Consider the following 25844-nt stretch of genomic DNA (forward strand, 5'->3'; position numbering starts at 1 on the left):
ATTTGTGTTTATACATTATGTTTCATTATATGAAACATGACAACGTAATAATACCTAAAAAGTAAATTCAAACTATTCTATTGTGTTTGAATTCTTTGTATGTCCTTGAAATTTCGTATATTGTTTCCTATTTATTAAGAAGTTGAAGAAAATATAATCTTCAGTAACCTCGAAACCATTACATCTAATTCAATCAATGTGCATAAGAAGTATTTTATTATCCATTCCCAATGAAGAGTACCAGACACTTACCTCTGTAAAAACATCATAATCCCCTTTCTCGCCGACATGTGTTCATTTGCCAAACGCTGTATGAGCCTATGATAATGATTAGCAATTGCTATCAAAACACTTTAAATACTTCTTCTGATTGACACTAAAGGTAGCATCTCGTAAGAAAAGCTAATATTTGCTCAGCCCTACTAAATTGGTTGAAATAATAGGTACAGTGAGATTTTTGAAAGTACGACACACATGTCCGTCTCTCGCTGAATAAGAGGTGCTTTCTGTTGACGGATATATGTGGCTCTCGCTGTGAGAAACTGCCAATTACCTGCCCCATAAACACGTCATTGCTGTGAGGAGCTGATTAATTTGCCCCATATATGCGTCTCTCGGCATTAATGAGTTAATGTTGATTGTTGTAATGACGATGATATTTTATCATGTGACTTTACACATCAGGATGTAATAAATGCAATCAGGCATCTTAAATGTAACAAATTCCCAGGCAATGATGGTATTCCCGCAGTTTTTCAAAGTTTCTGAGACCCAGGATGGTCCGGGTTAGAATTGGCCTTCAGTATCTCATGCTTGTCGTAAGAGGCAACTTAACGGGATCGGGTGGTCAGGCTCGCTGACTTGGTTGACACATGTCATCAGTTCCCAATTGTGCAGATCGATGCTCATGCTGTTGATCACTGGATTGTTTGGTCCAGACTCGATTATTTACAGACCGCCGCCATATAGCTGGAATATTGCTGAGTGCGGCGTAAAACTAAACTCACTCACACTTCAAAGTTTCTGAACGTATAATAGTTCCTTATTTATTATTACTGTTCAACAAGATACTCTCATCCGGCTGTTGGCCAAGCTCATGATCTCCTGGCATTATTATCCCACTACATGAGAAAGATGTGACCCAAAAAATTATAGGGGGATTTCTCTCCTGAAGGTAAAGAGCAAAATTTTGTTTCGCTTCTGAGCAAATGATTGGGGTATTTTTTGGAACTTCGTGAGATAATTGGAGAATATCAGGGCGGATTTAAGAAAGACCATTCGACTGTGGACAGTATTTTCATTCTCCAGACAATTATTCAGAAGTATTTAACGCGTAAAAATGGGAAAATATATGTTGCATTCATAGATTTTCGTAAGGCCTTTGACATGGTGAATAGGTTTAAATTACTGTATGTTCTTTTGCAAAATGGGATCCATGGTAATTTTTTCAAGTTGATTAAGAATATGTATACTAATGTCAAAGCCACTGTAACCTATGAGTATGGTAAGAAATTAACTGAATATTTTGATAGCGCCTGCGGGGTTCAGCAAGGCTGTGTCCTTAGTCCGGTATTATTTTCCTTTTTTATTAATGAGCTTGTATTGACCTTAGAAAATAAGTTTGACGATGGTATAGTTATCTCCGAAAAGATGTTGAATATTATTGCTCTGTTATTTGCAGATGATTTGGTTTTGATAGCTGATACTGTTGTGAGATTACAGCGTCACCTTGACGCCCTGCGTATGTATTCCCATAAATAGGGCATGGATACTAACTCTTTCAACACCAGTCAACCAGAAGCTTTTACTGCCATCACACCGAGTTCCCAGAGACTCTGAGGTCATCGATGGAGCCTATGTTTATCAAGGAAAATATCAATTTTTCCTTATCCTGACTCATGCTCTTTTGCTTTTCTCCTTCCTCTTGCGAACGTTAGTGGAACACTTGTATCACCTATTGAAGCTCCCTTCAATAAAGATCAGACGTAAAATCCCTACTCACCACGAGTTATCTGTGTGGCCGTTTTGGCAGGAAAGCGGTGCCACCGTACTCCCATGCTTCACTCTCTCCTTCTTCGCCTTGTGGGCAGGTTGTGAGAGCGCCTGTGTCTCCTATACGGCACTATATCCTTTAATTACTTAGTTATTCTCCTCTATTCTACTTTTATAGAGGTTTAGTTAGTATTCTTCAACAATATGGTTGATATTTAATCGTATTTAGCACTGTTTATTCACGGAATTGTCCGTGTTTGTTCAGTTGTTTACATTTCATGAAAACCTATTTTCGTTGTAGGTTTAGGTTCGCTGCTGCTAACCCGCATTGACTGTGCCCTAGCTGCACAACAACATGTACTTTCAGCTATAGCTGTAATCTTTATCAGCATTAATAGAAATTCAATTTAATAAATAATTTGTCTCTGTACTTAGACGTACTACCAACAAATCCAGTTGACTTTCCAAGTCATGGATAAACTGGCTGAGTCGCTCACGAGCTGGCTACTGCTGTTAGACGACTTACTACCATCAAGTGACCTGCCGGAGGTGTCCTCGGAGGATGGGCGTGGGATGTTGTCCGCCATTACTTCGAAGACGTTGGCTTTTACATCGGACAACACCTCAACGCAGACGTAGAAGAAGAAGCCATCCTCTACGCAGAATGAAGCCTCACAGACATCGTCCCGATGGCAGTGAGATAAATTTATGATGAGCCGCTGCTGATCATCCCAGAGATACAGCACGCAGTCCGAGGGCGGCAGATGAGCGATCCCTGGACCATATTGCTATCAACGCAGAGAGGGCAGCTCTACAATCATCGCAGACGATGAATAGAAGCCATCCTCTACCCAGAGAAGGCTACACACCCCTCAGATGACGACCAACTCTACGGGGACGTCTGCGCAGACTACAAGGACTTTTCTGCCGAGATTGTCCCGATGACAGGGACTCTACGATGATCAACCGATCATCATCCCAGAGGTTCATCCCAAGGAAAGACCAGTCTCAGCTATGGTGACTTCAGCGCCGATCTCCACGGTACCCGAGGTATCTACACTGACAACAGATGAGCGTCCTGTGGGCCACGTCGCTATCACCGCAGAAATAGCAGCGCTACTACCACCGCAGACCTTCAACCCGGGGGACTTTATGCAGGAGATGATGGAGCAGCGTTACGGCCTGGAGAAGAAGTCACAGCCCACAAAGAGGTCCCGAGCCTTCGCGAAGGCTCCAATGCAGACGTCGTCTCTGAGGGACCCTTCATCAACGTGACATCTGGCAGCAGATCTACACTGCAGGACCAGCATGCGCGAAGGTCGACTCAACCATCCCCTGTGGCGGACTCGGACGATCAGCATCCGCGAAGGAAGAATCACCCATCCCCGGATACAGAATCGGACGACCAGTGTTCGCGAAGGACCAGTCGCCATTCCCAGATGCGGAATCAGATGATCAGCATTCGCGAGGCATTCGCAAAGGAGGAATCGCCCATCCCCGGATACAGAATCGGCGACCAGCGTTTGCGAAGGACCAGTCGCCATTCCCCAGATGCGGAATCAGATGATCAGCATTCGCGAAGGCATTCGCAAAGGACTTCAGATACAGTATCCAAGACATCTTCCGCATGATGCAGATCGTCGAGGGATTCGCCGAGACATTCACGAACCCACAGTCGCTCATCTCCGCGCCGGTCACCCTACAGACGCAGTTCGCCGGGCCACTCGCGAGGCCGATCTCCACGCCGGTCTTCACGCAGGTCTTCACGCAGGTCCTCATGCAGGTCTCCACACAGATCCCCAGCGAAGCAGAGACATCGCAGTACTTAGTCTCTCAACTGAACGCTACATGCCGTCAACAAGCCTGCGTGAAGGCATTCGCGCAGGCCATCTACAACGCAGAGACGCCGCAGTACTTAGCTTCTTAACAGAACGCTACATGTCGTCTACAACTTGCGCGAAGGACGCCGCTATCTTCAGCGACTATCAACAGATGATGAGCCTAATAAATGATCTTCAGGCCGACTACCTACATCAAGGGCATCAACGACGCCTCGCAGATGATCACGGGAATCACCATTTCGGAATATATTGCCAGGAAGGCAATCCCGGACTACGAGACGATTACCTACACGCAAGGCGCCATACAGCCACACCACGCTGACCACCACGCAGATCGCTACGCAGATGTTCAAGGGTATTCAACCAGGATAGCGTCACCCTAGAAGGGAAAGATCTTCGTCGGTACACAGACTGAAGGACATGTAATAGAGTTCAAGAGGGGTACTCTTGTCCGAATTCATCACCGGCGCGGATCTTCAGACTGAATCCAGGACGGGATTCACATAGATTGATATATCTACATTAGAAGACTCATGGCCATATAGAGATCTTCACTTCCGTACAGATCTGCAGATATTCTCAATGGCGTGGTTCAACAGCAGCCTTGCTACGGCTGGGAAAATACATACTCGTCAACGATTCCCTGAGTAGAATTTACAACAAAGTTCAGCATTAATTCTACAATTACGACGCTTCATTGATGTATGCAGTCTACAAGCTGACGACGTGAGGATTTCAGCTGATCATCTGTATAAAGGGCGACGGCATTATCTTCAGGACTGAAGTAACAGTCACAGCAGCCAGGAAAACAGCCTACCCACATCGGTATTACGCGCCGAAATATTTCGCGCGTTTACCATTCAACCCTCGATACACGTGGTCACTCGTGTAATTTCGGAAGGCTACGGACAAGACCGACAGTTGATCAGATATCAACGGCGGCACTAGATTCTACAAGGACCTTTTTCCTGCTACACCGGTGACGTCACAGCGCGGCAAGCCAAAGGAATCAAAATGCTTTATTTTGATTGGACCACGAGAGACAACGCCCTGCGCAGAGGTCGGACGTAGTTGACAGGTCAAGAAATGGGTTACAAGTGACAACAACATGTCAGCGAGCGAGGAAGGCCTCAATTACAGTCCAGTTAGACGGGACCTATGTGATTTGGCTGCCTTCATGAGGTTAGAGACCTTCCCTGTCATCATTGAAGACGATTCTTCAGACAACTTGCAGCAACATACGTTGGCCCGGACTTTAGGTGGCGGCAGCCAGACGACTTTATATAGACTTCACAACGATGGCAGTCACAGAGTCGGACTTCGCTTCATTTCCCTTACGGACACGGCAAGGGTTTCAAGATCGTAGGATATAGATACAAGTCCTTGTATCTTAAGCACTACTCTCTCCGTTATTACTACGAAGTGGCAGAGTCTGTTGGTTCTTTTCACATCAGCACAAGACATGACACCGCATCTCTCCAAGATTGGGGAGCACACATCGACATCGATGTGTCAGCTGGGATATGGACCATAGCAGAGAAGATCTGCACTTCCACATGCTGGAAATGAAAGCAGTGATAAACGCCATACTCCACAGGACCAGCATTTTGTTGAATGCTCATCTGACGGTACATACAGTCACCTCCATAGTGGCGTTCTACATCCACAGAAGGATCAACAAGGTCGGCAAACCTTCTGGACCTATGCTTTCAACTGGCCAGCATAACAGTCAACCTGAATGTCCACATCAGAGCATGCCACATTCCAAGAGCCAAGAATGTGATAGCAGATGCACTATCCTGTCCAACGCAGCCATTCTCAACAGACTGGATGCTACATCCAGAGATCTTCAAGGATGGGAGCACCATTAATAGACCTCTTCGCCACATGGGTCAACTGATAACATTCGTCTCACCAATACCAGATCCACGGGCATGGGCAACGGACACGCTAAGCATCTCCTGGCAAGGACTAAAACGCTTACGCGTTTCCACCACCAGCTCTAATACCAAGGGTGTTGCAGAAAACCAGTCACACGAGAGTCCTACAACTACTTGGCCTTACTGGCCAGAGAGAATATGGTTCCCTATTCTCATACAAGATCTAGGACTGCCGCAACTGCAACTACCAGAGTGGACGAATCTACTAGTACATCCTCACACAAAGCAGGCGCATGGCAACCCAGAGGTGTTCCGGCTACACATGTGGACTGTATCAAGGCATGCTTGAACAAGAGAGGATATTCTGCCAGGGCAGCGAAAGCAGTCACACTAGCTTTACGCAAGTCTACACGCAACTTGTACGATGACAAGTGGCGACGCTTCGAGACATACGCTTCGAGGGCCGGCTTCACAGCCATGAAAGCGACACATCATCAAGTGGCAGACTACCTTTGTCACCTAGACAAACAAAGCGGTTAAAAGGGTCAACACTCTCAACATACCTAGCGGCATTGAGGTCAGTTATGGCCATGAGGACGAGTGCAACTGACGAAAGTACCAGAGTTACTGGCCTTACTACGCCCTTTTTAATTGGAGGACCAACAACAGAGATTTAAAGCTCCAGTGTGGGACCTCAACGTAGTTCTACGACATCTACGAACCATTATAGAGAACATCATTCGAGTTCTTGACGCAGAAGACGCTGTTCCTGATAACCATAGCAACAGCAGCAAGGGTGTCGATAATACATGCTCTGGACTTCGAGAGAACACGATTTGATGAAAATCAAAACATCGTGCATATGGGACTGAGATGGGACTTCATAGCAAAGAATCAACTGCCAGGTCATCCAGCCAGACAGTTCCACGTCCCAACACTATCATCAGTCCTTGGACCACAGGATACGCAGGACCTATCCTTGTGCCCAGTGAGAGCATTGAAAGTCTATCTACAAAGATCCAGGTCCAGGAGACGGAAATTCAAGTGTCTTTTCGTCTCGATATCGACAGCGACACAGACGGAGGTCTTCCGCACTAAGATATCAAGCTGGATCAGAACTGTCATACTACGGGCCTGCAAAGCAGCAGGATTTGATCCTCAAAGAGCCTCCAACCCACATGAAGTTAGAGCTCTGGCGTCAACGCTCGCTCTACATGGGAATCGCTCTATCGGCACGATAAGGGAGGGATGCTTCTGGAAATGGGACATGGTGTTTGCCAACCACTACCTGAGGGACATCGCCAATGAGGACGGCTCTGGCATTCACCATTTCGGCAGACTTGTTGTAGCACAACAATTGACAGTCCCACAAAGGCGCTGAGACGGAGTCTCGCCCTTTTACCACATGACTTGCAAAAGCCTACACTCAGGAGAGTTCAGCTTTGGAGTCTATATGCAAGTCTAGGACAGACTAGCATAAGTGATATGACCCAGTACTTGTAAAGACATACTCGTACAGGAAAGGGTCGCTTCTCCACTTGATGCTCGCATCAAGAGATGGAGTTGCAAAATCCACATGAAATGTTAACAGAAGCAAGGACCAAAAGTTAACAACTGTGGTCCCCCCATCAGAAAAACTGGAAGTGAAGGGTTACAGCAGCAGCAGAGCCTAGCAGTAACAGAAGTTCCCATAGGGGGGTATGCAAGACGTAAATCACTATATGAAATCCAAAAGTAGCTTGACCCACCACCAACTCCGTCAGATTCTACAGGCAAAAGAGCATGAGTCAGGATAAGGAAAAATATGTAATTTTCTGAATAAAATTGATATTTTATACTTAACCTGACTCATGAGGTAAGCCCTCCCAACCTCCCCGCTTGACACTTTGGATTTCCCTGTAAATTAAAGTGTCAGGCTCATAATTCGGAGAGAGTGAAGCATGGGAGTACGGTGGCGCCGCTTTCCCGCCAAAACGGCCGCACAGATAACTCGTGGTGAGTAGTGATTTTACGTCTGTTCTTTATTGAAGGGAGCTTCAATAGGAGATACAAGTGTTCCTATAACGTTCGCAAGAGGAAGGAGACAAGCAAAAGAGCATGAGTCAGGATAAGTATAAAATATCAATTTTATTCAGAAAATTACATACTTGTAAAACATGATTGCTACTACATATCATACACCATTTGAAAGGTCTAATCCTACTGTTTATTAATGTGAAATTTATTTTTGATCATATTATTCAAATAATCCAACTACTACGTAATTAATTTAATTTTTAATGAAAATGCAAGCTTAACAATTTATAATGTCTAGATAAACCTCCAAGGGAGCAAAAAATGCGGCATTTTTTCCATTTGTAACATGTCATAATATCCCTTTACCTTTTTATTCTATATTTTCATTTTTACGTAATCGGAAAATTATTTTTAAAAAGATTTCTCAAATAATATGTATGAACGTCTATTTCCCGATATCAGTGACTTTCCACTCAGTAACGTGATACAACGGGGAAATACCTCGGTTTTCAAAGCTTTGTATGAATAACATGTGAGGCGATTTATTTGATGGCGGTATCATTCGAAAGCTCTGAACATCGACAATATCACTTTACCCTTGCCAAGTGTATTTCACAGTTGTAAGAAGCGATTTTATTGGATAAAAATTGGTTTCTAATGACGCTTTTACGCCACAGTCTGATATAAGGATCGTAATTGGTCAAAATCGTACACGTGACCTAAGGCAGCCAATCATATTACAGCAATGGATACCGTCCTCGTAAACGAAAACTAATGATTCAGACGAAACTTTTGGGTAAAATCACACCATTCTGAACGTGTTATGCAATAAATCACCACCTATACATATATTATGGAACTTAGTGGACATATCGTGCTAGGTTATGACCTGTGACAAAAATGCTTCATGCATATATTTTAGCATTAAACATCGTGTGCGAGCATGAAGTTCGAGGCGACGAAAACCGAGATGTCACTTGAATAACATTACACGATCGCTCAAAAAGATGGAAATAGTAAGGTATAATGTACTTTTGACAACTTTTATGAGTACTGTTGTTGATTTTATTCTTCAGTTGATTCAGGTTGTTTATTATTTTTCTCGAAACATCGTTACTTTGCTCTTTGACAACTTTGCCGTGCACCCTTGCCGAAGCATTGTCCGAGAATTGGGGTTTTTTTTAAATAACATTACAAAAAATAGTTTATAGTTCTAATCCTGTCGATAATATATGGTCATTTGAAATTTAATAAGTGTTTTCAGACATTGTGAAAAGTGATAGATTTGATAAACGAATCATATGTTAGTTAGGTTCCTAAAATTATAGATCATTTTGATCTGGGGACTCATGACATCTTGGCCGGTTTTCCGGCCTACGGTGTTGAATGGGTTAATATTAATAAAAGTAAGATAATTGTGTTTAAAATGGATGGACCCTTGTCCAAACACGGAACATGGTTTTATAATAGCATATGAATGGAAACTGTCAATATTTATAAATATCTAGGACTTATGATAACTCACAAACTGATTTGGACTAGGACATGTAAAACATTATCTAACAAGCTAATAAGGCACTGTGGCCGATTAAGTCATTTATAAGACGATATGATATGTCATTCTCTGAAGGTTTTCATATTTTTATAAAAAGATTGTTCCAATTCTAACATGTGCTGAGATATGGGGGTTTAAAAAGAGAGAAAGTATTTAAATTGTTCATCGAAAATTGTGCAAATTTTTGCTACAGATTAGTTACAAATATTCTAATGCTGTTACATATGGGGAATGCGGGAGGGGACCTTTAAGTAATGTTTATTATGTGAAATGTATTAAATACTGGCTAAGACTATTAAGAATGCATCAAAGTAGATACCCGTTTCAATGTTATCTATTTTTATTATCTGTTGAATTCAGGAAACGTCCCACATGGGCTCGGCATGTCAGTCATTTGTTATTTTATTTTGTGTTTGGTACTGCTTGGGTTTCACAAGATGTAGGTGAAACAGAAATGCTTTTATGTATGTTTACTGAAAGAATTAACAACTGTTCTATGCAAGAGTGGCATTTTTCCCTAGATGTTCCTTCATTGTCTTTCTATAGTACCCATAAATCTCTGTTGACCTATGAAAAATATCATTGAACATAAGTAATAAGTGCAAGCATCTGTTCACATCATTTAGATCAGGATGTAATACACTAGGCATCAAATATATTAGAAGAGGTATTGCCTTTTGTAAAGATGATATTGTGTTATGTAAACACTGTAAAAGTATAGAGGATGAAATCCATATTGTTTATATTTGTAAACACTATAAGGATATGCGTAGGCGTTACATTCCAAAAACGGACCATGGATATTACTATTTTCTCCACAGCATATGTACATTAACATCATAAATAATTTTGTCGAGTTCTTAGAACATGTTTATTCTGCTCCTGTTAGCGTTGTTGTGTGCCAATGGTAACTAAAACCACTATTGTACCACAGTGTACGATCGGTCATATGGCCTTTATACAAAAATAAACCCTTCTTCTTCTTCTAGTTTCAGAGCCTGTGCTGAAAAAAGAAAAGCAGCCTCAAATCAGCAGCAATAAGACTGGTGGTGGTGGTGACAACAGTGACAACAACATTGACAGCAGTAATAGTGATGAATAAAACGATTAGATATGGGTCCAATGTTGAATTTCAGAGGTGTGTGTGCGTGCGTGCGTGTGACATTAAATGTAGAAGATTGGTTCTGAAATGTATGTTTTTAAAGAATCTTACTTATTCAATTTTTTGCTTGAAGGCTTCAAAATATTGTAAGCTCACCTGAGTGAAAGTCAAGTGCTCTTAACGTTCTGGACTGCATGTCTGATGTTGGCATTGCCTGTAAACCTTCCTCAGAATACCACTGGACCAATGGAGCTTAATTTTAAATAAACTTGGTTTGAAAACCATTTTGGCCACTACCTGGGTCCAAATAACCGTGATAATCTTTCACAACATGGAAAAGTTTAATAGCAGGATAGCCAATCTATACGTAACTGAAACTGATAACTGATAATGTAGTGCATCTAGAGAAATAAAAATGCATGTAGAAATTAGAATATGGTGCCATGACAGTACCTTTTTCTCTCATGTGAAAACTGTTGGTACGGAGACACATGTTTAATTGGTGAGTCTATTAATATATAATATTCAGTACATATGGGTGTAAATACAAATGGACAAATACTCTTTGGTCACTTCATGTGCATTGTTCATAAAACCCATTCCCAGGCCGTGATATTGCAGGAATATTGCAAAAAGTAGTGTAAAATAGTACTCACTCAAATGTAAATAGTGTGTACCATTGTAATCATATTGTTCAGCAGTTAAGACATTTCAGTCAGTCATCAGAGACATTTGACTCCTAGTCTGCCAGTTGAGAGCCGATGGTTAACTTGGGTTACACTGGGGTGAATTGTGGGAGTCATCAGATAGTAGTCGGTCAAGTGAACGAAAGATCTAGACATTGAAGAATGATACTTCAGGAAAAGACCATGATTCCCTCATGTGCCAACATTTCTGCCTTGCTCAACATTTGTCACATGTCACCCACATCTCCTCACTTGTATGAATGTTAAGTTTACTGCTGACCTACAATGATCTGTAGCGTTAACACCAGGTGGGTGGTGCAGTAGGCTAGTTATGTCTATATGATGTTCAAAAACTGAATCTGTTGTAGTTTCACTCTTGCCTTGTTTTGTTGTGCAAAGACCTCATCTTCTGAGAGGCTGTGTATTCTCTCAAGTTCATTAATCTTAAGCAAGAACCTGAGAACACCAGAAATTGGTCCTCCTTCTAAAGGAAGATGTAAGTACTTCAGACAATGTTCTTTTGCATGCAAGCTTCTCATCCTTGACAGGAAAGTCCACGTCCATGAACACACTATGTGAGAGTTTTCTTAAAAGCAGAGGTGCTGTTTGTCTGTTAAGGATGTGATGTAATAACGCAATTGCTTCACTGATGCACCTACTGTTTTAACCTCACTAGACAGCTGTATTTTTTGTTTTGATGTTTTTTAGCTTTGCATAGAAGAATCCTGCTTACAGTAGTTGGTTATACATGCAGACATACATTGTGGGTGCTAATTATATTAATGCATCAGTTACTGCACAAATGATCGTTGGTGACTGCTGATTGATCAGGCTGCTCTTCAGTCATCTGTCCAAAATCTCTTCTATTTACATTGTTTTCAACCTGTCACTTGGTCAAATGAATCAAGAAGGTCTACATGGCCAGGAACTACATGAAGCTGACAAACCATGATGCAGCTTAACATAGTGTTCAAAGATGTGTTCAGTGCATCTCACCATGTTATTGTTTCACAACCTGGTGAAGTCAGGAGAGAATTGTGGAGTCAACAGTATGACCACATCAGGGTTCAGGACTCAAATCGTTCTTTTAGGCTGGTTGTCATGAGGACATGTGTTCAACATCTGTAGACTCCACATGAAGTAAACTCTTTCTGTGCTTAAGACATACTGTAATCGTAGTTATTTTCGCGTGGGGATTAATTTTCGCGCTTTTAGCGCAAAATGATTGTGCGTCAATAATCATACCAAGCAAAATATTCATGGTCAGGTCATGACAAATACTCAAGTAGGAACAACATGCAATTTGTTTATTCTCTCAGATAACAACATCAAAACAATATACAAAGGAATAGAGGCATATACTAGTCTACGTGTAATAGCGATCACAATCAGCAACTGTTTGTTATCAGTTTGTCAGTTAATTGATAGCTGATTACTCGTAATCACAAAATGAACGAAACTCACATCAGTCACAAATCACAATGTTGACACAAGTATAATCCCACTTCTCTCTGATTATTTTAGTAAATATGATTCAATTATGGCGGCTAGCTTTGATCATTGCATGTCTATGGGTTGTGAAAACTTTGTTATGGACACCACCACTCAGGCGTTTAAAATGTGCGAAAAAACTACTGCGCTAGTAGGTCTTTTGTGAACTTTCCGCGAAAATTGCACCCCGTGAAAATATATACGATTACAGTAGTTCACAGTGCTGCTGCTGTCAAGATAACTACAACTTTTTACAACACTGCTTACATGTATGTTTTTAGATGTGTATAAAGCAAAAACATGAGGCGATACCCCTGAAAAAGACTTCAAAATGATAATTTATGTTCCCTGTTTATGAAATACATCACCATCAGATCTTTGAATTTTCAATAAATATGTTTGTCCTGTTTGTTGGTTTTTAATCCAATACTTGGTTGAGTACAGCTTGTTCAGCTTGACCTGAGCTACTCTACATGTGCATGACCCGGGAGGTCAAATGGCACAAACGGCAGGCCGAGTTAGCTTAATTAAATATGGGAGCAGAGAATGTTAATAATGTTGCTTTCATGCATACATGAATTTGTTACAGAACTTATCCCGGAGCACAACACTTCTGAAAAAACAATCATTTCATGTTTTAATTGAATTGTTTATACAGTCATATGCTATCTAGATTTGGTTTACTAACTTTACAACCCATGAAGGTCCGGGGTTAGAATGTGCCTTCAGTAACAACTAACGGGATCGGGTGGTCAGACTCGCTGACTTGTTTGACACATGTCATTGGTTCCCAATTGTGCAGATCGATGCTCATGCTGTTGATCACTGGATTGTCTGCTCCAGACTCGATTATGGTACAGACCGCTGCCATATAGCTGGAATATTGCTGAGTGTGGCGTAAAACTGAACTCACTCACTCACTACCAACTTTACAACGTACAGACGTCAGTTACTTTCACAATCCATTCATTCTCGGTATCACTCTCTACACCCAGTTCAGTTATCACTTTTTCAATTTCAGTCATGTTCAACTGCAATATTTCTGTCCCAGTAGTCTCTTTCCAATTTTTCAACATGGGCACAGCAATTACTCGATACACCAATTTCAAGAAACCGCTCCTCTGCGAATTTCTTAGCATCAGTAATAGTACACTTCACATTTTTGGCAGCTTAAAAAAAATTCACATTCGCCCCATATAAGTTCGATTGGGTTCAGATCTGCATGGTATGGAGGCAGCCTGATTCCTGTGTGACCGTGTTCCATGAGAATATGGTCCACATGATATAGCTGTACTGTGTTGCTTGTTGCATGCTTGTGCTAGAATGAGATGAACTCGTTCCGCGTGTGGACACACGTGACACAGCACCAGCAGATGTCCCAGGACTCAGCAGAGTTCTAGTTGAGGAATGGAATGCAATCCTGCAAGCTTCCTTTATGAACTTGATAAGGAGCATGAGAACAAGGTGCACCTGTGTCTTGGACGTACGAGGAGGGTACACAAGATATTGAATGACCGAGTGCTTCATGTTTTGTCATTTTCATTTTTGGGGGGTGGTCTACACTTAGGAGATAAACATCATGTGTTGGCCAATTTCTGGGTGTGTTATTGAGTATTTGAAGCACAGGAATATTTCATTTGAAACCTCCAGCTAACACCGCAGGTTCCAAATGAATTCACTTTTTTCAACCAATCAGATTAAAGAACACTGTCACTTTTGGTTTACAATTCCTCTTACATCTCCATTTCACTACCAGCTAGAGTAGATTCTCGACATCATGAAGTCAGCTGTTTCCAACTTATTTCGCTCACTCTCAGTTAACTGTCCATTGATCCATTTATTATTGGGATCAACCTGATAGTAGACCAGTGACGTCATACAGGGAGTTGACTAGAGTAAATAGATCGTTTTTCGGAACTCAATAGACGACTACGTTTGTTATTGTTCTGTTCCACTGCATTATCACATGAGAATTTGTTGTGTGTGAAGTTTCAACTACATATTGGAAAGAATGCAATGCCTGCACACCGGATTTATGACAACAGGGGCTACTGCATTCTTTGCAATTATGAAGAGAGCAGTGAAGTGCAAGCCAGACTGTGTTCTAGCGAGAAAGCGATCCATGCGCAGATCCTACCACCTTTGTCATTTCTTCAGTGCTTTCGGTGGTGGCTCATTGAATCAACTTCTATGGAAGGGTTCCGTTTCTGAAGCTCCACGATCCCCATACGCCGATCCTTCTACCTTCGTGGCTCCATCAGTATCCCAGGGTCGGGCTGGTTAGACAATCGACTGGGCATCCACCCTTCCAATGAACCTGTTAGTACAATCCCATCGTGCATGTACTCCCTGGATATAGCATGAGAAATGAAATCGGCTGAACGATCATTTGGGTTACATTCAGTGGTAGTTCGTCGAATTAACTCATACCTCTAGCTATGACGCAGAAGAGATCACTGCTACAGTGGCACCCATATAGCATTGATATGTTGGCCCACAGTTGGCCAATAATCACCGGTTTGGTTGGCCCATGGTTTTTTTTTTTTTTTTTTATTTGCTGTTGAATACATGAACTCAAAAACTGTACAACAGTATGAGATATATTGGTACACAAGCTGTGATGGGTTCGAGATACCCATGATCACCTCAATGAACACACACTGAGCAAAGAAGGACCTTCAAGGATAGTTGCATGGTTACCATGGTAGCATGATATATATATTTATATATTTTATTTTTATTTTTTTAATGAATAGGTATGAAAAAAATAAGTAAATAAATAATTTAATTTAAAAAAATTAAATAAATCAAATAATAAAATAAAAAATAATAATAATTAATAAATAAATAATAAAAAACAACATATGTAATGAATAACTAAATAAAAGAGTGCCTAGCTTAATAATAATACTTCATTCATTCACACATTCACACCACAACATACATACTCAATTATTGAATAGATATTTCTTCATTAATTAAGTTTCGATAAATGGCCCATTTCCTTTCAAAGTCATTAAGCATAGTTTTTTTACAATGTCTAGCTTTTTCTATCAAATAATAGTATCTTAATTCTTTCTTAAAATGGGATAGGGTTGGTGATTTCTTTTGCAGCTTGCATCTATATATATGATACTTGGCAAGTAGCAAAATGAGATGAAAAATATCATCAGTTTGAAAAGTGGATGAACAACCAAAAAGGATCAGATCAACCTGGAAATTAATAATACCTGTGTGTGAGCAGTTTTGTTCAATCCACTGAGAAAGCAAGCTCACCGTCTGCAATTGGTCTACAAACTACTGTTCGTTTAATTTTGTCAGGTTTGTTATCCCAGAGAAAACTAAATAACATACTATTTAACTTTTTAAAGAAAACACTAGGTGGATTGGGCAGAGTAAGGAAAAGGAAATTTAATTTGGAAATGAGCAGTGACTTGATAATAGCAATTTTACCTAGAGGGGTTATAGTTCTCTTCATCCATCGTTTAATAATCTCTTCAATTTCATATAGCTTACTTTCATAATTTAGCTTAATCATCTTGTTAATATCAGTCGAGAAAATTATCCCCAAGATCTTAAAGTTTTCTTGGTTCCAACGTAGGTTCAGGTCTGGTCTGAATTTAGCATTACTATTTCTACAACTTCCTATCCAAATCACTTCTGATTTATCATAGTTAATATTAAGTCCAGAGATTTGTGCATACAGATCTAGTGTGTCAATGACCCCTTCGAACGATTTCCTTGAGCCATCCAGGATAAATTCTGTGTCATCTGCATATTGAGCAATCAAGTATTCTAAGTTATTTACCACTATACCCTCTATATTTTCATTTTTTTTAATAAGAGCTGATAGTATTTCAGCACATAGTAGGAAGATATATGGTGACAAAGGGTCGCCTTGTCTACAATAGGTATCCACGGAGACATTTTACCATTTATGACTAAACTTGATTTAGTATCTTCATACAGTATAGAAACCCATTTAATAATACCATCACCAAAACCCAAAAATTTCAATGTTTTAAAAATAAAGGACCAAGATACTGAATCGAATGCCTTTTCAAAGTCTACGAGTAACAGCATTCCTGGTAATTGCTTCGATTCTGTATGTAAAAGAAGGTCATAAATCATACGAATATTATCTCCAATATATCTCTCGGACATAAATCCTGTTTGATCTTCATTACTGATGTTGGGGAGGACTTTTTTAAATCTGTCTGCAATGACAGACGATAGCAGTTTATAAGTAGAATACAGTAGGGTAACTGGACGCCAGTTTTTAAGAAATTGTTTCGGTTTATCTCCTTTTGGGATGCATGTTATTATTCCTTGTTTCTGAGTTATAGACAGATGACCAATTTCAAGACTATAGTTTGGGATCTCAGCAGAAAGTCACCAAGGTAAAGCCAAAAAAATTTGAAGAACTCATAAGTAAAACCATCTGAGCCTGGACTCTTATTGTTTTTAGATTTTTTTAATGCTGTTAAAAGTTCATCCTTAGTAATAGGGCCTTCGATGCTATTTGGATTCTCAATTTTACATACATCTTGGTCCCTAAGTAAATTACTGAGGTTTATATCTTTCACTAGGTGTTCTCTGGATGAATACAAGGCTTGATAGAAATTTGTAGCTTCATTTATGATTTCATCCCGCTATTCAATACTTTACCATTAGCTGTTTCTATTTGCTTCATATTTTTATTTATAAAATTTTTTGTCTCTAAATTACAAAAATATTTGCTGATGCATTCCCCTTCATCAATCCATTTGGCTTTGGATCTTACCAAGATTCCATCTAATTTTTTTTGTCGTAACAGTTGCAATTCTTGTTTTTTAGTTTCTAGTTCTTCTATAATAGTTTCTCCAAATTTGTTCTCTAAGTTTTCAATATCTATTTTTAGTTTTTCTTCTTTTTTGTTTAACTCTTTCTTTTTGAATGAAGCATACGAGATTGATTTTCCTCTAATGGTCATTAGAAGTGTTTCCAAGAAAAGATGGTCATTGATTGAGAGTTCAAGATCAAGATTAGGAACATGTTGAAGGTTATCAAAATTATATATTGGAACAGCGTAGTCCCTTTTTAGTGAATGTATAGTATTTTTAATTTCCTCAATATATTCCTTGTCCTGCAACAAGGAATTGTTGAACTTCCAGTATGTCTTTCGTTTTATTGTATTTTCGATATTCAAATGGAAGCTAGGAAGTGAGTGGTCTGTTCTATAGCCTGATTCTATTTTGGTTTGGGATACATCTCTATAAAGATTTTCTGACATAAGAAAAAAGTCTAATCTGGCTTGTTTTACAGGTTTTGTACGCCGCCAGGTGTACTGCTTTAATTCAGGGTTACTATCACGCCCTATATCTATAAGGTTCAGTTCTCCTATAAGTTCTAATAGTTGTTCTCTAGCCTTTGGATTATTAACATTCTTGTAGTTATTAGTGTCTTTATCTTGGTTGAGAACAAGGTTAAAGTCACCTCCAAGGATGCAGGATTCATTACCAAATTCTTTTAATTTTGTTAAGATCATTTTGTAAAAATCTGGTGAATCAGAATTTGGACCATAGATGTTACCTGCAGACATTCGGCAGCCATCAAGGGTGATATCGATCAAAAGAAAGTTACCGGATTCATGTTTATAAACTTGATGGATCTTATATTCAGTATTTTTATTCAAGAGAAAGGCCACACCTCTAGACTGGCTTGAATGACAATTAAGAATAATATCATGACCCCAGATGGATCTAATAAGTTTTTCCTCTTGAGAGGTAAAATGTGTGTCTTGGATGAAGTAAAGACAAAAGTTCTTGGAACGCAGAAAGTTGAAAACATCTCTTCTTTTGGCTAAATTACCAAGACCTCTACAGTTGAAGGAACCGCAGGAGAAGTTGCTATCTATATCTTTCATGATTTGTAATAAGTCTAACTGACTTAGCAGGAGCACATTCACACACACGCACCATACGTACCTGACAAATAAAAGGAAAAAAAATAAAAAAATATGCAGAACACATCCGGAAGACGTTGCTCCTGCAAGGCTGCGTCATGATAGTAATCATTAAAGTAGATAAAAAAAATGTCAAAATAGCTATTGTCATGTCAATATTGTAAGAAACAAGGTAAAACTGGCAGTATCTATCTAGGAACCGGAGGTTACAGCTCTTAACAGTGGAACTTCAATTACCATAGTAGTTGTAAGTATTACAAAAAACATACAGAAACGGCTAATCTTCCGTATAGATATAAGCGTTAATAGATCTAGCCATGTTGATATGGAGAGAAATGACATCTCGCTGGCAACCGTGTAACCGGAAGTCGAATACTTCTCTGACAGCTCCTGATAGTGGGGTTTCAAATGCCATATTCAACGTTATTTAAAACTCTCAACATTACCATTGTAAGCAAAGAGCGAATCCTACGTAGTGAATAAAAGCAATAGCAGCCACACACGATGTGAGCGGCTTGAATCGTCAGCACAATAACTCGGTTGTCCCGTGAATCGCTACACGATTAAGAGGCTCTAAAGTTAACTCAATCATAAGATACATTGCCCTTTTTTCTTCTTTTTTTTTCTCTCTTTTTTCTTTTCTTTTTTTTTGAAACTGGCAGAAACATACAATACCAGGTGTGACGAGGAAAGTCAATGGCCCCGCTGAAAGTCGCACTTGTCTAGACTTACATGAATCGGCGGTCATCCAAAGAAAGCACAAAACACAATAATCCGAGAAAGGCTCAAAAACAGAATCACTCGCCTCTCCATGAATTTAACGGTGAAAGTTTTCATCCAGACCGATAGGTTGCCATTGTGACTCTATCGAGAGGCGGTACTGTAGAGTCACTTCGATCCCCCTCTCAAGTATGCGGGTCTGTACCTGGTGTGTATTACGTAGTTCTTTGCCTTTGGCGACGAATTTTCTTCTCAATTTTTTCAGTTTGACGGGTAGGTCTGTGCGGATGGATTTCTGGAGACTTCTGAGCACTCCGCCTTGTTTAAAGCTCGCGTTGTAGACCTCCTGTCTGTCTGTCATCCTTACAAACTTTACGATAACTGGGCCCGGTCCGGACGACGGCCATGATGGATCCGTACCCAGCCGGGGTAGTCTGTGAACATTCACAAATAACATGTCGTTTGCGTTGTTTATTCCTATGGCATTGAACAGGTCTCTGACAGACTCTTCTGGGTCTTCTGATGTCAGTATTCCGTAAATAAGCAGGTTTAACTTCCTACTGTATAGCTCCTGAGTCATGAATCTCTTCTCGACGCCGTCGCGAAAACTCGCTCCCTCGTCACGCACTCGCTGTATCGCCAATTTGTTCGTTTCAATTTGCACAGAATTGAATTCTACAGTTGTCAGAATTTCCTGAGTTTTGTTTTTTTATTTCTGTGAAGTCACTTTTCAGGTCGTTCAGCTGGCGTGTAATGTCTTCAGACTGGCTACGGAACGAGGCCGCGACGAACTGCTTGATTTCGGTAGCCATGTTGTCGGGTTGGCCGGCAGGGTAGACAAGATTTTCGCTGGCAGGTTCTTCAAAATTGTGCGTTCTATTTATGTTGCTGTCGACGTTCTGCTGTGTGTCATATGCCGTATCTTCTGTTTGCTTACTTCGGCTTCCCCCACGTCTTCTGTTTACTGACATTTTGTAGGTTTTTTCGCAGCTTGCCGAGAGCACGAAAAATCACCCGCCTCTCACCATGAGGCCTCAACCGGAAGTGGTTGGCCCATGGTTGTCAAACTGACGATGGGCCAACTTGGATATGCTCATCGGCTCCACAGTGGCCCATCATGTTGGTTCATTGTTGGGCCAACGAATGAAAATTCACACAAAACCTTGGCCCATAGTTGGCCCAACGTAGTGATTTTGTTGGCCTTATGTTGGCACCACCGTGTGACAACATTTAGCTCTTTCTTGACCTTTGTACTAAACTATGGCCCATACTTGGCCCAACCATGTGACTTAGTTGGCCTTATGTTGGCACAACTGTATTTCAACATTTAGCTCTTTCCTGACCTCTGCAATCAGAAACATATATAAACAACAAAACAAGTTAATATAGTGAATTATTTAATTCTTTTTTTTTCATTGTTATTTGAACATTATTGTATTTCTGGAAAATATTCTCGTCTTAGGTCTTTTGGCTGTCGCCGCTGACAGGTTTTTCGAACTTCTCCTGGAAAAAACAACCAAAAAAATTTCATGAAACTGTCAGATATCATAATTTTAGACATGAGATCTATCGTAAAAGGACATAGTATTTGACCTTATGTTTTATTTGAAACATACAACTTAATGATTGAAAACTTCTTGTTCATTGCACAGAGTGATGTTCGGATGTAGATTCTTACACTGTTATCAAACTAAAACCAAATGATGAGAAGTATATATGCGTAGTATGTTTTGACAATCAGCACATTGACATTAACAACAGCATGTAATTGAATAACAACTAGTACATTATTGGGAGAGGCCAGATCAGGACTAAGAACAACAAATGGAACTGGTGATGAAGCCAATAAACAAGGGGGGATTCAGTTGTAACAACAAGCTGATAGGGTGCTTTGATAGAGTCTATCGTTTGATTAGTTCTTCATTGGTCTGTCGTTTTCATGTGACTGCAAAATTTGGTTTTGTTGCAATTATTAGATTTTGTGTTAGTGAGCAATTCATTGGTCTCAAATGAAATCAAACGTACTATGAGTTGGTGGGTTACTGGTTGAGGCTTGTGAAGACATGTTGTAGGTGGTTCCGCTCATGTTCTAGGTCATTGCTGCTGGAGCAATGTTCTTAGCGTGCTTGATCAGGGTTGAGATGACGCCAAACTTAGTTTTAGGGGGCTGGTTTGACAAATTCGAAATCTTATCCACCAAGAATCAGGACTTCACAAAAAGAAAACTTTTGGAAGCCATCAAAATCAGCCGCCACAAACCTTTCATCAATAGAGACCAAGGATACTACATACCATTGGGATATGAAGAACTAATCAAACTATAGACTCTATCAAGGACATGCTTGTTAGATGAACAAATGCTGTAGTAGAATACATGATTTCAGATGATGACTGTAGTCGGATTAACTACTGGCAAAGTGGGAGTAAATCAAGAATGCTGATCAAACAAGCATTGGATCACTTAGCATATATAAATTAAAATATAAAACACATAAAATACAGAGAAGGCATAATCCACGAGTGGTAACGGGAGACTGTATAGACGGATTTTATCATCTAATTGGTTGTTGTCGGTGCAATAAAGCAATCTGATAAACTTGGTATCCAAATCGGATAACTATGCAAATTGCGTCAATCCACGAACTACTTTCACAAAACTCCATACATGCCATGCGAATTCCAAAACGTTAACATTTCATTGATAACGTCGTCACGAGTTTACATTGTTTGTAAACAAACATTGCTGCCCCCATTTTCAAAATTGGTGATTCTGTAAGAATTGATGACTGAGGTTCTGGAGTCGTTACTGCAGTAATTAACTTTGGAAAACATGAAACGGTGTACTTCGTTCACATTGAAGGTACGGATTATGAGGCACGACTGAAAAGCAATCATCTAAGAAAGGTACCAACCAAGGATTTCGATCTAACGATCACAATGCAGATGACGAATCGATTCCGTCAGGTATCAGAAACTGATATTGATGAGGTGATTACCCGCAAGGAAAATAGAAACACTGCCAGGAAATCCCTGCCAGGTTTTGTTGTTCCTTTCAGACAGAAAGATCTCATTTTAAGCATGAGTTTTGTTTGCACTGTATTAGCAACTAGTCACAACCATATGCCGCTGTCATGAACGACCTTCACCTTGGTGTACCGCTAAGTATTCTTATGCGAATGCTCGATTCTTTTCATATAAATTCATGTACGATTTGCTTCTTTTTTTAGAGTAATTTTAAGAATGACATTATATGATAAAGAGATTATTAACCTCGTGTGTTTCCGTATCATTAATATCATATATTAGGAATACAAATTGTATTATGCGAGCCCTTAGCGAGCATAATACATATTTTTTTATTCCTAATATATGATATTAATGATACGGAAACTCATGAGGTTAATAATCTCTATTTATTTGACCATGCTACAACATGCTACATTTTAGTTTATTCCCAAATTTGACAGTGAAATGTTTCTAAAATGCCACTCAAACAAGTTATCCGCCGTCTACATGGAGACATGGCAGCTCATACCATCAACTCCCTGTCTCGTCTTGAGAAGAACCACATCCTCTCAAAATCAAAATCAAAATCAAACTGACAGTATCGCACCCCCAGCCACCTTATGCCAGAGCAACAGTCAAAATCTACAAGAACCCCGTTAAAACTCGTCTACTAGTCTGTTCCCATGACACTGTGTTCTACAGTACTGTCCAGCAGCTTACCCAAGTACTCTCCCTGTTAGGTAAATCTGCCAACTGCTTCATCAACGATTCAACTGACTTCTGCTGCAAGATCCGTGACATCACCAACCCAGGTCCCATCATCAACTACGACGTTGTGGACCTATTCACCAATGTACCTTGGGAAGAAGCCCTTCGAGCACTACGCCACAGAATTGACAACCTTCAACAACCCCTCAACTCTAGTCTCTCTACCGACTCTATCATCAGTCGAACCTCCGCCTGCATCAACTTCACCTGGGGCGATGCTATCTATGAGCAAATCCACGGACTTCCTATGGGCTCCCCGCTATCCCCCATCCTAACAGAAATTTACATGACCGACCTGAAAGATAAGGCTCTAGAAACTGCACCCTTCAAACCTTCCTGCTGGTACCGCAAAGTGGATGACACCTTCGTCATCCTCCAACCTCAGCAAAATCCAATGCAGCTCCTCGCCCATCTCAACAACCAACATCCCCGCATCAAATTCACCATTGAAATAGAGCAGAACAACCAACTACCTTTCCTCGACGTCCTTGTATCTGGTACCTCCTGCAACCAACTCCAGACCTCTGTGTACAGAAAACCTACCCATACGGATCAATACATCCACTACAACTCCAACCATCCCCCTAAAGTCAAGACCGGCGTCATCTCTACATTGACCAGAAGGGCCAAAAACATCTGCTCAACAAATCTACAAGAAGAAATTGAACACCTAAGGAAAGTTTTTGTAGAACGTAACCACTACCCGCCTGAAATAGTCAACAGAACCATCGAAGCAACGCTGTCCATTCCTACCAAAAGATCTAAACCAGAATCAGCCCCCATCAAGATATCCATTCCCTAAATTGGTAAACTATCACATCAAATCAGCCGACTCCTGAAACAACAAGCAGGCATAGACACAACTTCCTCCATGCCAACGGAAGAAAACAACCCACCAACAACAACAACAACCAGAAATGAGTTATTTATAAAATATACTGTGATTGTGGACAAAGCTACATAGGTGAAACATCGCGACCCATGAACGCCCGAGTCAAAGAACATCGCACCTCCGTTACTAATTCCGACAGCAAATCAGCCATCTCTGACCACATCAAAGCAAACCCCAATCATCAAATAGAGTGGCCTGACATCACCATTCTCGCCAACATTAAACGCAAACTCACCGAAGCCATTCACATCAAACGCCATAAGCCGACCATCAACCGTGACCAAGGACACCTCATTCCCTCCGCTTATGATGTATTCCTCCACCAAGCCCGATCTATTGTATAAACATCTCACCTATTGTATAAACATCTCCTTCATTGTAACTACTCCTGTATTTGTACATCTCTGGCTTTCATTCACTACCCTTTGTGTACTCACTGGCTTCATCAGCTTACTGCTTAACCAATTATGGCAATTATATTGTTTTCTTTGTCAATTATGTTGTATATATATATACTGAATATAACAATGAGACATCTCATCCACTTCATGTATCACTCTTGCTTGACAACGGTACAAGAATCTGTATCGAAACGTCGCACTCACGAAATGAAGAAGTTGTTATCCATAAAAAATTGTACGTCTCAACTTCTAAAATGCCACTCAAACAAGTTATACAAAGTATGAACACGGGTGGTAGATAATCCGTAAGCTGGAAGAATACATTGTTATTGTATTTTATGTGAAGAGGTTATGGCAAGATGACCAAAAGGTGAAGAATTTACCATAGTTACAGTGCGAAAAGGCAGTACATTTGTCAATTTCATACAGGGTGTGTAGGTAATTTTTTAATCCAACAAACTACGGATGCGAGTCAGAACATCTCTTTGCATATATATAGTATTTTGTTGCGATGTTATAATCAAGGTTAATACATCATTTCGTTTTTCGTTATATCCAAAGATGATATGTTTTGCATCCAGAATTAATCTTGTGCCTGTATCTTGTTCAATCCAGGCTTTCAGTTGTTGCCACAAAATATGTGGATAATTGATTCGATTGTAACGTTACAAAATGTACAAGAAGCAGATTGTGTCAGTTTATAGTTAAATAAATCTTTGTTTGTTGCAATGATTCTTTGTACAATTTTATATTGAAGCCATCTGAATTGTGTATTACAAGTTGTTCTGAAAGGTACATAGTTAAAAACTTTCCAGAGGTGTTCTGATATATCTACGTTGATATCCCTTTCCCATTTAAGCTGGCTGTTTAGCTTTTCTTTTAATGTATGGCTCCTGAACAAGACAGAGTAGAAAATCTTGCATCCTTTACGTTCTTTGTAAAGAATATGTATATTATTAGGAATAAATGGCTCCTCTACTTTACAAAGAGTTAGTTTTTTCGAAAGTAAGTATGATTTGATAGGGTTGATGATACCCCTATATTCTAAAAAATGTGTCGTGATATTGCATAGGGAAATAAACTCCTCATAGGTAAGAAAATTACTATCTTTGTTCAGTAGATCATTAATGAATTTAATATTTCCCTTCAAGTAATGTTTATAAATAATTGGTTTTTGACCTATGGTGATATTGTCGTTTGCCCATATATATTGTTGTGAGGTATCATTATCAGTGTCATCATTTGTTTGTAAAGATTGCATATTTTCCCACGCTTCGTAAACATCTTTCCAAAAATATCCCTGATATTTGGGATAATAGTGTGTTTTAAATAGTTTGCTCCCATCTCTGTTGGATGAAGACTTTTTTGTTGGAATAGCAAAATGTCAGAATGTTTAACTAATGTTCTGTGCAGCCATGAGAGTTTTTGACCGTGTATTGTTTCAAGAATTAAAGGTACATTTAGCCCCCCATCTTTGTACGATTGAATAATTGTGTTTCGCTTGATCTTGTCAGGTTTTCCGTTCCAAACAAATTTAAAGCATCTTTTTC

At 40.0% G+C, this 25844-nt stretch overlaps 1 protein-coding gene across 1 annotated transcript in view; it reads left to right on the top strand.

Annotated features, from left to right (window-relative positions):
* Positions 1–12972, top strand: part of LOC124282566 (nucleolin-like) — a 229537-nt gene extending 216565 nt beyond the window's left edge. The window contains exon 12 of the mRNA XM_046718576.1: positions 10274–12972. Coding sequence (XP_046574532.1) covers positions 10274–10386 — 113 coding nt within the window. The 3' untranslated portion in view covers positions 10387–12972. The remainder of the gene's footprint in view (positions 1–10273) is intronic.
* Positions 12973–25844: the final 12872 nt, after the last annotated feature.

Source organism: Haliotis rubra, unplaced genomic scaffold (assembly GCF_003918875.1).
Source record: "Haliotis rubra isolate DU_JTF1 unplaced genomic scaffold, ASM391887v1 Scf30, whole genome shotgun sequence".
NCBI lineage: Eukaryota > Metazoa > Mollusca > Gastropoda > Lepetellida > Haliotidae > Haliotis > Haliotis rubra.